Source organism: Suricata suricatta, chromosome 6, assembly GCF_006229205.1.
Source record: "Suricata suricatta isolate VVHF042 chromosome 6, meerkat_22Aug2017_6uvM2_HiC, whole genome shotgun sequence".
NCBI lineage: Eukaryota > Metazoa > Chordata > Mammalia > Carnivora > Herpestidae > Suricata > Suricata suricatta.
In genome coordinates, this window is record NC_043705.1 from 141307018 (window position 1) to 141323048 (window position 16031).

Sequence of the window (16031 nt, forward strand, 5' to 3'; positions counted from 1 at the left end):
CTCCCCAGGCCATAGCTGTGGCCACGCTCCATACATCAGAGAACAGAACTGACGTAGTATCTTCTCCTCGTGGTGCTTAAGGTCAAGCATCGAAACAAGGAAACAAGGAAACGAGCAGTTACACTGTGATAAATGTTATAAAGCAGAAACAGCAAGAAAAAATTACACACACTCTCTGGGGCCAACCAGGATCTTGCTGTTCTTTGAACAAAATCGTCATTTGCCCACTGGTCTCTTTAATGGGTCAGGCTTTGCCTTTCCGTCTCGGAAGAAGACCAATGACTTTGCCACCTCCTTGTAGCCGTGCTTCAACCCACACATCCAGTAACTAGGAGAGAACACTCCTCTGGACCGTGAGGCAGCATGGAAGGTCTGTTCGCCACTTACCAATCAAATCGCGGCTGGTGGGGTTTCTGTCTGCAGAGTCCCTGATTAAATCTGCTTAAAATAGCAGGGTCACCTCCGTGTCCTGGGATTCAGAAATGTCACTCCTTAAACCCGCCCCATCTCTTTTCTGAGATGCAGGATTACTCAGGCTTTCTTTTTCTTTGCTCTAATGTACTCCAAGGAGAGAGAGAGGCCTTGGAATCCCAAGGTTGTTTCGTCTTTCAAAATGTATCTATTTGTGGTGAAATCCTGTGAGAGGATAGAGGTGTTAGCACCTGTGCGGAGCCTCTGAGGCGTGCGCACGTGTGTGTTCTAGGAGACTGTGCTACAGTGGTTGTTAGCTGAGCCTGTGATACGGTGGGGATCACATTGCAATATATACATGCCTCTAATCAGCATGTGCTACACCTTACACCTACATAGTGTTCTATAGCTTGATAAAAAAAATTTGGAATACAATGATGATATTCAGTCATTCATTTAAAAATTGAAAAGTGGCCTTGAAAATGGGAAGAACAAGATGTGAATGTATCCTCAAGAAAGGGCTTCCCCGGGGGGCAGAGAGAGTGGGCAGAGAGATAACTGGGCCTCCTAGACACCCCGGGAGGAGGCGTGTGCGTGTGTGGAGGGGAACAGAGAAGACTCCCGGCTGTCTGAGCAAGGGCACAAGGACAGCAGTCCGAGCTAGGTGGCCAGACAGCCCCTCTAGCCAGAGACCCTGTGGGTGCTAGGCTGGAGTGCTCCTGGGCTCCCAGAGTCACAGGTGCCCCTGTGACTCACGCACCGAGAGGTGGAGGTGCGAGGGAGCCCGAGATGAGGCCCATGGGTGACTCGCTACCCTGGTGGCACCTGTGCGGAGCCTCTGAGGCGTGCGCACGTGTGTGTTCTGATGCTCATCCAGATGCAGGAGAGGAGAGCGCATGTCCCGGAGGCCTCCGCCTTAGGAAGGGGTTCCACCCGGAGGTGACGAGTGTGTGAGCTCAGAGCGAGAAGAAGGCGCGGACCTAGGAAGGAAAAGCTCCACAGAAACAGAGGTTTCTGAGGCGCCTGGGTGGCTCCGTCGGTTAAGCGTCCAGCTCAGGTCATGGTCTCACGGTTCCTGAGTCCAAGCCCCACGTCCCTGCATCGGGCTCTCTGCTGTCAGCACAGAGCGGGCTTCGGATCCTCTGTCTTCTCTCTCTGCCCCTCCCCAACTCTCTATCTAAATAAATAAATAAATAAAAACATTTTAAAAAATAAAAATAAAATTGGTATGCTTGTGAATATGTTGACATTTGAGCTATTATTCTTTTGGGTAGGTTTCCCAGATGAGCACTCTATCAACCACAGAAATAATAAACAGCAAGGAGTCTTTGTTCAACTGCTGAATAGCATTTTGTCCCGTAACCCATATTTCCTGGGAATACAGGGTGACAACAGTCCAAGGATGGCGATTTTCCTGTCGGACTCCCATCCCCTCTGCCACCCCTTCCCTCCATTGCTGTACAATGTTCTTGTTTCATCCCAAGGGTCTCCCACTTAAGCCCTGACACCAGCCTCGCTGCCCACTAGGGGGTGGCAGTCCTTGGCTCCCCCTCCCATCCTCTGGCTCATACGATATCTTCTCTTGTCATGATGTCCCAAAGGGTGGCTGGGGCTCCGTGCCTGTCACTGCCCCACAGAAAGGCTGGTGCTTACACTGCTGGTGAGACTTCCCCTCTGGATACCGAGGCTGAGACATCTATACTGAAGTCATCTTCCCTGAAGCTCCTGTGTTGTCCCCACTGTACCTCGGGGCCATGCCTGTCTGTTGATGCTTTGCTCTGTGTAGTAGGAAGACCCCAGACTCACTGATGTTGAATTTCCCACCAGCTGGGGACTGCAGTCACCAAATCCAAATTAGGTTGACTTTTGCAGTACAGACATACACATTTTCTTGCACGCTGAAATCTGTGAGATGTTCGTTCGTTAGCCTGCTGTCCTATTGTGCAGGCCTGTGCTCGCTCTTTATCTCTCTCTCTTCCCTCAAAGTCAGGCACCATGTTTTTCATCTTCCCAACATATAGCATCATTCCATTTATGCTTGAACTTTCTCAGAAGTAGCACATTTATCCAGACAGCTCAAAATAAAATTAAGCAATGGTTTACCAAGGCTGCCTGCATTATTATGAAGTCAGCTCATAATCAGTAAGTATTCATTGGAGATGGTTCAGATAGACGTTTAAAAATAAATTCAGGATAACATATGTCTGTGCATGTATTTTCTCTTTAAATGAAATATTGAGTCTCTGAGCACTTCCATAGGAATGGGAAACTGAAAAGAATTCCTGTCCTAAGTCTTCTTGAGATTCATGGATTGATAGGAAGCCTCAAAGCCAAAGATTTAATCCTGGTTTGAGATAACTTCTTAGCCTCCTTTTCTGTATTATATTTTGAGAGTCAGGATTCTGAGGGGTTGATGTCAGGAGCTAGATGATGGCGTTAGGGGGTGCTTCTGGTGGGTTTGCTGTCTCGCCCCAGATTTGCAAACCCGCAGCATGGACCTCACCATAGGGCGCTAGGGACATTAGCACACATTTCAGCTGATACATGGTATTGACTGTGCTGTGGCTCCCACTGGCTAAGAGAACCCTGTGCTCTTTGCAGCCCTCTGGAGAGATGCCTGGTTCAGAGGCAGTGCTCAGAGCCAAGTTTATAAGTACGTGAGCACAAAGACACGATGACTAGAAAACCGGGGGTGGGGAAGAGACCAGGCCAGAAACAGATGTTCCACTGTACAAGGGAGAAGAATTTGGGACTTCGAGACAGAGAAGGACATCCCAAAGAGCACGCTTTAGAGAGAAAGAAGAAGGTGATACTCCAGATAGAGGAGGAAGAGAGACAGAGAAGGATGTACTTCCAGGGCAGGAATGGGAGGACGCATCCTTTGCTGTTGCCCTTGGCGCCGTGTCTGCCCTGCGGGGACCTCTTTCTGACACAAGGAATCCAGAATAATCTCCTGAGGATTCCACTCACCTGATGTTGCTCCAGGACGGAGCAAAGCTGACTCCTGCGAACCCCGGTTGGCTGGACTGTGCTCTGGTGTCTGACCTTGGACCTGGTGGAGGCTGGGGTAGCTGAACGGGTCTCCTCCCTGGCTGCAGGGTAGCGGAGAGGGTGCCTGCCTCACACCCAGCACTGGCGATTGAAGAGGCCCTGGGTGGGATTCAGGTGCCAGCATTTAAAAAAAATTGGTTTTGGGCATCTGGGTGGCTCAGTCGGTTAAGCAGCCGACTTAGGTTCAGGTCATGATCTCATGGTTTATGAGTTCGAGCCCCTTGTGGGGCTCTGTGCTGACAGCTCAGAGCCTGGAGCCTGCTTCAGATTCTGTGTCTCCCTCTTTCTCTGTCCCTCCCCCACTAGTGATCTGTCTCTCTGTCTCTCAATAATAAACGTTAAAATTTTTTAAAATTATTTTTAATGGTTCATTTATTTTTGAGAGAGAGAGAGAGAGAAAGAGAGAGACAGAGTAGGATCAGGGGAGGGAGACACGGAATCCACAAAGCAGGCTGCAGGCTCTGAGCCTTCAGCATAGAGCCCGACACGGGGCTCGAACCCGTGAACCATGAGATCCTGACCTGAGCTGAAGTCAGATACTTCCGGGACTGAGCCCCCAGGCAAGGTGTTGGCGCTCGTGAAGGCGCTGCGGACAGCGGGGCGGAGAAGCCTGGTGGCTCAGCGACCTGACCTCGGTGTCCCTCCTTCCCTGTCCCCCCAGACTACGGCACCATCAAGAAGGTGCGGGCGCCCCTGGCCACGGCGGGCGGCAGCTGTCTGCTGGAGGAGCTGGAGCTCTTCCCCGAGCGGCGCGCGGAGCCCATCCGGAGCCTGCAGCTCGTCCACAGCCGGAGCGTCCTGTTCGTGGGCCTGCACGGGCACGTGGCCAGGATCCCGCTCAAGAGGTGCCGCAGCCACCGCACCCGCAGGTAGGCCCCCAGCGGTTCGGGCCTGGGCCCTCACGGTCGCCCTGGGGTGCAGTGCTCCCGCAGCCCGGTGCTGGTGCTCGCGGTCGGGAGCCGACTTTCGACCTCTGCGAACATCGATGGGGGGGACGGGGGGAGTTACTCGGTGCACCAGAACACTCAGTGGTTGTGCAGATATTTGGGGTTCCCGCATCGGTCTGGTGCAAGTTTGGTTTTATTGGGATGTGTGTCATGTATGTACAGAGCAGGCAGAGAATGGTAGGAAGTGGGTCGTATCTGCCCGGAGCTTATTCCCTGAGAAGGAGCCATGGGGCACCCCTGCCTGGGGGCAGTTCTCACCGCGTTGGCTCTCTCCTGAGGCCCCGGGACCCCACAGGCTGGGAGGAGGAAAGGAGAAGGAAGCAGGCTAGGGCACCACAAGGGAATCCCATCTTTCCTTGCTCCTGCTCCACTCTCCTTGGCCATGGGGTGCCCACTATGGACCATGGTGCCTCTGAAGCTCAGTTTGGAAAAGCACTCAAGAAACCGTAAAGTACCTGCACACTTGACCAGCTTGACCAGCACCTAATGGTGCAGTAGTGCATCAGGAGGGCTCTGCCCCCCAACAAAAGATTGCCCTTGGGGAAATCATCATCTCAGACTTCTGGGCTCACCGATCTCAGTAAACGCAGCCCCCAGCACAGTGAGTCATGGCGGATTTAGCCTAGAAGTGGACTATTTGAGCACATCACTCACAGATACCATACACAAGCCATTCTTTCCCCAACAGGGTGCCCCATGGCATGAGCTTTGGAACTCCGAGACTGGGAGTCACATTACAGGCTGCACGTGCTATTTCTTGACCTGGTCACTAAAGTATTTCAGGCTTCACTTTCACATTTAACACAGGAAAATCACTATAGATTTAAGCAGTAACATGTATATCATTTAAAATTCCATGCACTTTACCAAATGGATAAGAAGGTGTGGCATACACACCACAATGGAATATTACTTGGCGATCAAGAAAAAATGAAATCTTGCATTTGGAACAACATGGATGGAACTAGAGTGTATTACGCTAAGTGAAATAAATCAGTCTGAGAAAGGCAAATACCATATGATTTCACTCATATGTGGAATTTGAGAAACAAAACGTGAACACAGGTGAAGGGGCAGAAGAATAAGATATAAACAGAAGGAGAAAAACTGTAAGAACAAACTGAGGGTTGCTGGATAGGCTACCTGAGTGACGGAAGGTGAGGAGGGCACTTGTTGGGATGAGCACTGGGTGTTCTATGTTAGTGATGAGTCACTAAATTCTGGTCCGGAAACTGTTGCTACACTACATGTTAACTAACTTGGATTTAAATTTGAACAAGCAAAGTGGGTATCCCCTTGTAGAAGGAGAGTTTTTATGTATAATAAAAGTCACTACAAGATTCCTTTCTAGATGATTCTGGACAGTGAAATATACTATATGGTGCCTCCTTTGGTTTCGGAGTGTAGGAGACTAACATAAAGGGCTTTCTCCCTACCAACGATGATGCTATTGTGAGCAGTAATAACAAATAGTGATACTTATTAGCAACTATCTTTTTGTAACACCTTTTTTCTAACGTTAACCAATGACTGCTTGAAATTTGTTCTGATTTGTGTTTCCTACAAGACTGACCTAGCGCAGCAAGCTCTCTGTGCACTTTCTGATGGTTAGTGGGTGGCCGGGAGGGTTGGCAACTTGCCAAAGGCGTGTAACAAGTTGGAATGCCCCTGGATGGATCCCAGTCTCCCAACCGCAGCCCAGCAAGCTCTGAGCTCTAACAGACGTCTGTGACGTGACACAGGGTGACACGCAGGAAGGCACGGGCCTGTGCTCTCTGTAGGGTGCTTTGGGGACCAGAATGAGAGTCCGTGGTTTGCAAAGCAGGAGGCAGTTCATCCTTTCCGTAATGCTTTGCCTGGTTGAGTGGGGATTACAACAGCCCAGCTCCTGCGAGTGCTGCAGCAGAAGCTAGTTCTGCGTCGTGTCAGGGAAGCAAGGCATCACCATGCCCACCTTGTCTCCTGGCAGGAGCCCAGTCAGGAAGCCACAGGAGCCAGCCGCCACCACGCACAGCAGCCCCGGGGGCATTCCCAGTTCCTTGGACAAGGCCACTTGTCTGTCTTCATCACGTTCCTGGAAGGAGGGATTGATACAGTTATATCAAAGCAGAACTTTCCTGCTGTTTCCTTGTCTAACCCTCCCAGGGAAGAGCTGTGAGAGAGAGATTAGAGCTTTATCATAAACTGATCGACTGTGGTCTTCCGTGTCCCCACTCAGGATGGGTGAGACTGTGGTTGACCCTTAACTATTTGAGAAAAGAAAATCTGAAGACTTAAATCCAAGCATTTCTATCGATTCTTTCCATTGTGTTCCTTTGCCATGCCTTTCGTACAAAAAGACAAGGAAACTTCCCTTACTAACACTGACTGCAGCAAAGCATCCATTTTTAAGACACTAATATCTACAAGACTAGAGTTTGTTTTTGTTTTGTTTAATGTTTTATTTATTTTTAAGAAAGAGAGAGAGAGACAGCGTCAGCAGGGGAGGGTCAGAGAGAGAAGGAGACACAGAATCCAAAGACAGGCTCCAGGCTCTGAGTTGTCAGCACAGAACCTGATGCGGGGCTCAAACCCAGGAACCGTGAGATCATGACCTGAGCCGAAGCAGGATGCTTAACCGACTGACCCACCCAGGTGTCCCTGTTTTTTTTTTTTTTTATGAATTAGGGGAAAGGTTTTTTTTGGACAAAAGCAATTTTAATTTTCTAGACATATGCCTAAAGAAGCACATTGAATGGGAACAGGAGACCAATGGGGTAACGATTGAGTAGTAATTTCTTTGTTAAATGTATTTTCCATAGTAGAATATAAGTAATTTCATTTGTTATTAGAAAAATCAATTTCATAAATGAATTTTATAGTGTTTGGCAAGAGAAACTGAGCTTAACTAAATTACCTGTCTACTTCCAGATCATATTCACATTAAAAACATTTTTAATATCTATTTTTCAAAGGCCATGTGCAGTTTGAAGTCTGCTAAAATGTTTGTAATTGATATTGATACACTTCTACAAGTTTCTTTTACATACCTGGTGCTGTTCTGGAGCTTCTTATCATTTTTCTTAACCCTTATACCCGGAGAGTCAAGTCAGCCATCATCTCCATTTTTCAGTGGAGGAAATGGTGGCTCAGATTTTTGGATCCTGCCCAAGGTATCTTGTGTGATATGAAACCCAGGTTCGGGGCTGGGGCTCTGCCTTCATGGCCGAGGCTTTCTCTTTGGTTCACTGTGCTACCCCTGGGTCAATGGGGAAATCAGATCGGGGCTCAGACTTTGGGAACTAGTTGCGCCATGATGCTGATCACGTGTGTCTCTGAGTGCCGGAGCTAATAAGAAAGGCATGAACTCAGACATGTCTACTGATGACAGTTTAGCCCTGGCCCCTTCCCATTATTTCTTCTTTATTGTACTTGTCTGTTACCAGGCTACATCCAACACACCAGAAAGAGCTTTGATACCCCCTTGGTTATTCTACAGTGAATTTCCACCACCAGTTCTAGAGATGATCCTGGAGCCTCAGGAGAGGCTGACAAAAGTGCTTGCCTGTGTGTTCTTTTTTTTTTTTTTTTAATTTTTTTTTGTACTTATTTCTGAGAGAGAGACAGAACATATGCAGGGAGGTGCAGAGAGAGCAGAAGACACAGAATCCGAAGCAAGCTCCGGTCTCTGGACTATTGGTACAGAACCTGATACAGGGCACAAATTCACGAATCATGAGATTGTGACCTAAGCCGAAATCGGAAGCCCAACTGACTGAGCCACCCACATGCCCCATTTGCCTGTGTGCTCCAGGCTGTGCACACGTTATGTCTTAAATGCGTTGTAACTGTTTTCCTTGGAAGGTTATTTTGAGAGAACGAAATTTAAAAACGTTTTAGTCAAATTCGACCTCAAAAAATGACTGAAAAGATTTTGTTTAATTTTAGGTCTTTTTTCTTTTTGCATAACAATTTAGTGAATAGCATGGGGAAATTATGTGAATGACAAATCCAACTTATTAGAAAGGGTGGTTCCCTCTGGGGGCTTGTGCAGTACAAGAGAAGTTTTCCCTTTCCTTGTATATCCTTTTGTACTCCAGGATTTATTTACCATATATGTGTATGTGTTTCCCAAAGCGAATTATCAGTGACTGAATTTTGAGGAATGTGGGGATCCTGACAGGCCCCGACTTGGGTACTGCATGTGACAGTGGAAGGCAGGTAAGCTGATGCCATCCCGTCAGCCATGTCATATGCACCTGGCACTAGGTCAGGTCTCCCCAAAACAGCGGGAAGTCTTTCAGATCTGGGAAGGTCTCCATAGGAATGCAAAGGATGGAACAGCCAAGGCCTGCATGACCTTAATCCCTGCCTGATGTATGAGCATAAAGTCATAAACTCTCACCTGAAGGAGAACAGACTGGCGGACAGCTAGGGGGGGGTCTTCCTCTCGGCACTTCAGGAAGGAACTCGTGATGACAGGACCTGGGCTGTTAGCTTCCCCCAGGAAAGACCTTGGCCTTCCAACTGGCCCAACTGATTGGCACTCTTCAGCCTCAGGAAAGGCGAGTCATGATGGGAAGGCCTTTGATTCAGACTTTAAAGTCAGTTTAAAGATTGTGCCATAATTAGATCAGCGGGCCAGCAAACTGTCTCTGTCAAGAACCAGAGAGAAGATGCTTTCGGCTTCCCAGGCCGCACAGCCTCTTGCAGCGACTCAGCTCTGCCCTTGTAGCATGGAAGTCGCTACAGACCATAACGAATGAGCACGGCTATGTGTCAGCGAGCTGAACAGATTCGTCAGGCAAAGGAAGGATTTGCTTTTTGGTAGCATTTATTACAAGGAGAATAAGAGCAGAAAAGGTGTTGGCTATTCCTCATGCCCCTTGTCCCACAGGATGATGCCAAAACCCAGGGACCGATCACCAAACACCATAGACCTGGGGTGCCATGCTGCCAAGCGACCAGCTGCCCTGCAGCTTGGCAGTTTCAGAACCTGTACCTGCACCTTAGTATGGGAGGTATAGAAAGGGGGGGGCAGAAGGCCTTTAACCTCACTAGGAGCTGGGCAACAATGAGACACAGTCTCATGACGGCCTCCCTGACAGGGCAAGTGAGAGGCAAGTGACGAGAGGCAAGTGTAACAGCCCCTGTGTGCCACCATCAGGGCGATCGCTCAGTGTCCCGCCAGAGTTGGGCCAGCTCTGCTTAGGTCCTCAGGGTGCCGGGGCACAACATCACCCCACACTGTGTTTCAGGAAACCTTTAGGTGCCAGGCTGGACTTGGCTCATGGGCTATCATTTGCTGGCTCCTGGTTTCAAATTTTTTCATATATGCCTTTGGAATGAGGGAACGTACCTTCAATCGTCATATACTGTGATTTGTAAAATTACGGTTTAAATCTATTAAATTAGTAACCAATAAATTATAAGATGAATTATTAAATTACATGAATTAACTATATACCTTAATATTTTCTGAATAACATGGCTCTTTCTTCTCTTCAGACACATATTCTTTATTTTTTATTTGAAATCCACTGCAACTGTGAGGAAAGGTAAACCTGTCGAGTTGTAGGTTTAACGTTTCATAGATGAGGAAGTGGCCTGAATCATAGAGAGACTATTCTGAGAATTGTCAAGCCTCGAACAGAGACTAAATTCTGAACACTGTGTGCCAGTCCAGGCTTTGTCAGCCCATCGGACCAGGAGCCAAAAGCTGGGCATTGTCTGTCTTTCCAGGTCTATGCAGCCTCCAGCACGGTGCCCAGCCCAACACAGGCTCAGTAAACACTTGTCCAATTTACAAATGGCTACTACCTCTCCCCTCCCTATTTTACTTCATCATCTATAAAGTAAACTTAAATTCTCATGAAATGCTAAAACTCCTTTTACAGAAAAGTGTAGTGATACAAGACATTAGCTAAAGGATTGAAAACCCATGGACCTTAGGTATTTATTGTTTCACTTTTGCTTTATTATAAGAACTTATTGGGGAGCAAAGAAAAGGTGGAAACTGGGAGAATCCTAGTCTACATACAAAATGGAAGAGATGTGTCTTTTAAGTTTCACTTTATAAAACTGGAGGGAAAGATGGGACCATTCAGAAAGAGTTTGGCTCCATTTGTGAATGGGTATCTGGCCATTCTTAATTCAGTTAGCTTATAATCATGTCATTTAGTTAAAGAAATTAACACTCATTAAGAAAATTAGTATGGAGATTAGGTTACTGTAGAACATTTATTGCTTGGAAGAGCCAAGTTTTGAGGAGTTAATATGTTGGCACCTTTATTAATTAAATATTTTTTACTGATAGCGTCTTCCTGGTGGGAGAAATACAATGTATAGAGAGACATTGCAGGATTTCCATAAGTTCCTCCAGCAAGACAACTTTAGCCATTCAGTTATGAATCACATAAACATTCAGAAGGAATTTTGACATGTACTCATTTTACAAAGTAAATATTCTCCCTTCAAAATGAATTTAATATTTTCCAAATCTTAGTGTCTTGAGTTTTTGTTTGCATTGACTTTGGATTTGCTTCTAAAGACTGGCTTTTCCTTAGTTAATTCATTCATAGTATATTTATTGATTTTAATAGGTGCCAAGTACCAAGCAAGCCCCGAAGTGTAGGATGACAGATGACACATCCGTGACCCTGTCTTCATGGGGCTCAGAGTCTAATGAGTAATTCTGGCATAAATAAAACCTCCTGAATATCTATTATGGACTTGAGCCAAAGGGCCTTAGTGTTACTTAGACTATCCCCAAATCAATTTATCATTAGAGTTTGATCCTGTATTATATTAGGACCTAATCCTCGAGCCTGACATCCCTGTCCAATTATTTTTTAAGCTATTTCTGAATCACAACCAGTGTTCCAATTCTAACTTTCTAATACAGAATTAATCACTGAAGTATAATATACTTACTCAATGGAGTATTCACAGTATGGGTTATTCTGAAGCTATCAAGTGATGACTATGAAGACATATGCAGGATATAATAGTAGTTGAAACAAATATCAGTTTTGTCTGCCATCATCATAGCTTTAAAAATAGGAAGGAAAGACAAAGTACATTCACCAACATCTAATTATTTCTGTGAAGAGCACACTGTAAGAGGGACTTGAGCAAAATACTGTTTTTTAAGTGAAATCACAAGCTAACACCCCCAGTTTCTAAACAGGTTGGAAAATGAACAGTTGAAATATGTTAGGTAGAACATGAACGTACATTAACTCGACTAGTAATTTAAAAAACAGAAACCATACTACTGTTTGTTCTGTAATAATCAGGGAGAAATGTAGATTTTGTGAGGTCTGAAGCTTATATGATTTGGTAGTGGTTCTCACTAAGGAAAAGGTTACAAAATGATCAGGACCATCTCAGGTCCTTAGTGAATTTCATGAAGTGAAGACGTTTATGTTTTCTTAGCTTCTTGGTAAGACCACCTTTGGCGATGATATAAATGCATATTTTGGTTCAAGTACACAATAGAAGCAAAGAAGGGAAGTGAACACCATCTTGCAGAGATGCTGTGGGCTGCCTCTAGAACCATGAGATTATGAGTACATTTTTTTCTTCTCTGTCTTGGTCAGGAATTTGAATGTCATCATGTTATTGAAACCCAAGGGAGCATGGTTTCCAAGAACAGACAAGTTGGCTAAAAATATTCCATAAGTCAAATCTACTAGCACAGGTGCTCAGCTTTCCTTGGTTATGTGTTAGCCAGCCAACAGTTCTTGGGGCGGCTTTCTGTTCACTTTCTTCAAAGAGCATGTTTCTGTTTCTTAAACGGCAATGTGTGTTCCATTCACTTGGATAAAGTCAGAAAATTGATGTCATTACCAACCTTTTGTTCAACTGGGTTTGAGAAACACAACTAAAGAGCTCACAATGTGAGGTTTCATTAATTAGTGTCTACTCTACAGGCTTCCTGGTTTTGCACTCTCTAGTTCAAAGCTGTATGGAGAATTCCATGGGGAAGCTTGGGCTTCAGTGGTCTTCTCAGCTCCAGGTCCTGTGCCTGAGATATCCTGGCCAGCGGTGCCTTGGCTTTTATACACCCAGCTTCCCCTAAGACTTTTATTTGCAGTATAATCCAATGAATTAAAGATTCTTAAGGAAATAGCCATCCTCATGTTTCTGCAAAACAGCTTGAGTACGGAAAGATCATGAGCTTCAGATTCAGGTGGATTCTAGATAAACCTTTACTTGGTATCTGATTATGATCAAACCACTCAGTATGTTACTGGGAGCACAAAGACAGAGTACACAATGCGTCAATAGAAGATGCTTCCCTTCCTTCCCTGCTTTAGTAGTGTAGCTGGCTCATGTAGGTCAGGCTGAGTTGACATTCCCAGTGAATGGTACATATTCACTCCTTGCATACTCTGTCAAAGTCTTGATTTCAAAATGTTTCTGTCCAAAATGGAAGTAAAAATCAAACATATGAAGAAAAAAAGAAAGACAGAAAAGGTGGAAGGAAAAAGAAAAGAAAGGAAGAATGGAGAATGGAAGAATAAAGGGGAGAGGAGAGAAAAGAGAAAAAAGCAAAAAGCTCTTGTATATGTGCTTTGCCTTCTTTGCTGGGGTAGACTTCACATTGCCTCTGGACCAATCAAAGGCAAATTGAGCTGTCAAGAATTTTTTTTTTTTTTTTCTGTTTTTAAACAACTTTACTTTATCTGAGAGTTATACAGCCTATCAGGCCAGGCTCTTCTCCTTGTATTAGATTATGCACATGGCTCTGGTCTGTCTGCAAATAATTTTCTGGCAGTTTGTGAGGCTCTACCTTGACCCCATTCTGTGCATAAATGAGTGATGTCAACATGGCTCCATCCAGTTGATGGGAGCATCCGTCAGTGGCTGTTCAGTAATTCCCTGTCTCAAGTCCCTCATTGTGTCATGTTTCTAACCATCCAGGAGAAACTGAGATCCAAGCATTGATGGAGGGAGGCTGGGCAAGGCCAGATGTGAAGAGACCCAAGTGCTTACTTCCTTGCTGCTGTCACCACTTTGGGGAGGGCACTTGAGAATCCAAATTCAGGGTAGATATCATCTTTACCCCAGCTGTTCTGCTGTGATGGGCAGAAGTTCTTTCCTCAGGCTTGCCTGTGCCCTCATGGGAGGATTCTTTGCCATTTAAACCTCAATCAGTCAGTAATGGGCAAACTGTTAGGTTGGGTGAATTATAAGGAGTCATTACAAATGTTTTCTATGGACTTATTGTCCTCTAAAGTTTTGTGCAAAAATTAAGATGTATTACTTTACCCCTTGTGCATTCTTCACATGTAACGGACACTCTCCAAACTCTCCTGTGTCTTCTGTTTCTGCTCATCAAACCCTCATCCACAGAAGGGTTTCCCTTGAAGAGCCATGAGAGGGGAGGAGAGTAATCCTGTCTTCATTTTTACCTATGATTAGCAGGGGAGGAGAGGAGACTGTGGACAGTTCATTACATCTATGTTGTAGAACAGAGGACAGAGAACACCAAAAGTGCAGAGTTTTCCTTGAATGAGGTGCCCTAGGGTGCTTTTCTTTCCCTTGTGACCACAGCATTTTCTGGTCCTCACTCCCACCAATTACTTCGACATCTCTAAGCTGTGAAGGACTTAGGTTGGGCCATTGGCACTCCCCATGTCCTTTTTGCCCTGGTTTTTGGTCCCTTCAAACAAAACTGCCTTCCTTGGAGAGCTTTATCCTGGTGGGTGGACTTGACTTCTCCAGAAAGATTTTATGCTTGTTAAAAGACAAATTTCACAATGACTGAGATTCACTGAAAGGAGTGGTAAAACAGCTCAGGGGTCTGTGCGTGATGGGTGGGTAAAGCAGAGCTGTGTCAGGTCAGAAACCAAAGCTGATGTCCCAAGCTGATCACAGCTGCTAGATTCCAGAGACCACTTCTGTTTTGTTTATTTGAAATACCCTCTACCCTTGTAACTATTTCTTTTCTACTATCAATTTTCCCAGAATTCTTTCCTGTAAAATGTTTATCAATCTTCAGGGTTTTTTTTTTAGTTTTTAAAAAATGTTTGTTTATTTTTTAAAGAGAGAGAGAGAGACAGAATGGAAGCAGGGGAGGGGCAGAGATAGAGGGAGACATGGAATCTGCAACAGGTTCCAGGTTCTGAGCTGTCAGCACAGAGCTTGATATGGGGCTCAAACTCATGAACTGCGAGATAGTGACCTGAGCCGAAGTTGGACACTTAACTGACTGAGCCACCCAGGCACTCCCCAGCCTTATTCAGTTTTAAAACAGATTCTTCAGGAAAATTTGATTGTTATATACACCTAATAAGATTTTAATTAAAAAACATTCACTTAGTATTACTGGCAATACATATTGATATTCTAATTTAATATTAAAAGCAAATTTAAATGTAAAAAAATCATCATTGTATTTAATCAATGTCATTTAGTGATAAGTCAATAGTGAATAGTTTTTAGCGTTTAAAAGTTTGAATAATTGAAATTCTAGTTCACTAATTTCATTTATAAATCATAACATGTAACATGAATTACTATTAAATGTCTTTAGCAAGTGATGCATAATGAGTATAAATATGTATTTTTACTAGTAATTATATCTTTGTTTACTTGGCATGTGTCCTAAATTTAAAAATGCCATGACAGTGTAGTTCTGTCTTAGTTCTTCTTGGGAATTATAAATTAATCTTCCAGTAGATTTCGCTACCTGACACATGCTATACACTACAGCCAGATTGTTCTTGCCTAGGCAAAACCCCAACATTTTAATCACAACAGTATACACTCTGGGAATCTTAAGGAACCCGTGGCCCGGCCATGCCCCTCTGCTTATCTCCCTGATCATTCCACATGCACATGACTGTCATCCTTCCAGGGGCCATCATAACCAAGGAGCTAAATTTCAACTTCATTCAAAAGCCGGGCATGACATCATGACATCTTCCTGGAACTCTCCTGGCTGACCTCTCTCTCCTCTAACTCCTGAGGCACCCACTGTCTGAGCTACTCACTTGATAATTGACCCTCCTTCAATTGCCCCACAACATCATAAACATATTCTTCCTCCCTCACGAGACCACAGGTTCCTTCCTGGTCTTTGTGTCCTCCACACATGGCACTGTGCCAAGTAGTCAAAAAATCGTTGTGAATCGATCCAAATGTGTAGTTAAAATACTTCATACCACTTACTACAATACACTGGGGTGTGCACATTGCCTGGTTAAATAAACAGCCCATCGTATTTACAGGGTTAGTATTTGGGGGATAGAATGTTTTCAAACACCCCAGAAATTGATATCATATAATATAATATGCAGTGATGTCTAAAGATTAATTAAAATAACTATATGCCATCCCCCAAAATAACTTTTTGTTATTTACGACATGATGTAACTTAATCCTCAAAACATTTCCTGTGAGGTGATTATTACCATTCCAATTTCATGGAAGTACAAACTGAAGAAAATATGTGTTCCTGTTGGATTTACCACCTGAAGGACGTGTGGATGTCTTAGAATGCATTCCTCTGTGGTTTATTGTCTAATGTGAATTGTTTTTCAGTCTTATTTCTAGTAAATGTTTTTAATGCAAACCTTAAAATAAAAGCAGATCCCGAAGTATATAATGACATTGGTCATTAGAAATAAGACA

General features: G+C 44.8%; 1 protein-coding gene across 1 annotated transcript in view; it reads left to right on the forward strand.

The window, feature by feature from the left end:
* SEMA5A (semaphorin 5A) overlaps positions 1-16031 on the forward strand; it is a 364913-nt gene that overhangs the window by 244315 nt on the left and 104567 nt on the right. Inside the window, exon 11 of the mRNA XM_029941086.1 lies at positions 4124-4331. Within this exon, the coding sequence (XP_029796946.1) occupies positions 4124-4331 (208 nt within the window). The remainder of the gene's footprint in view (positions 1-4123; positions 4332-16031) is intronic.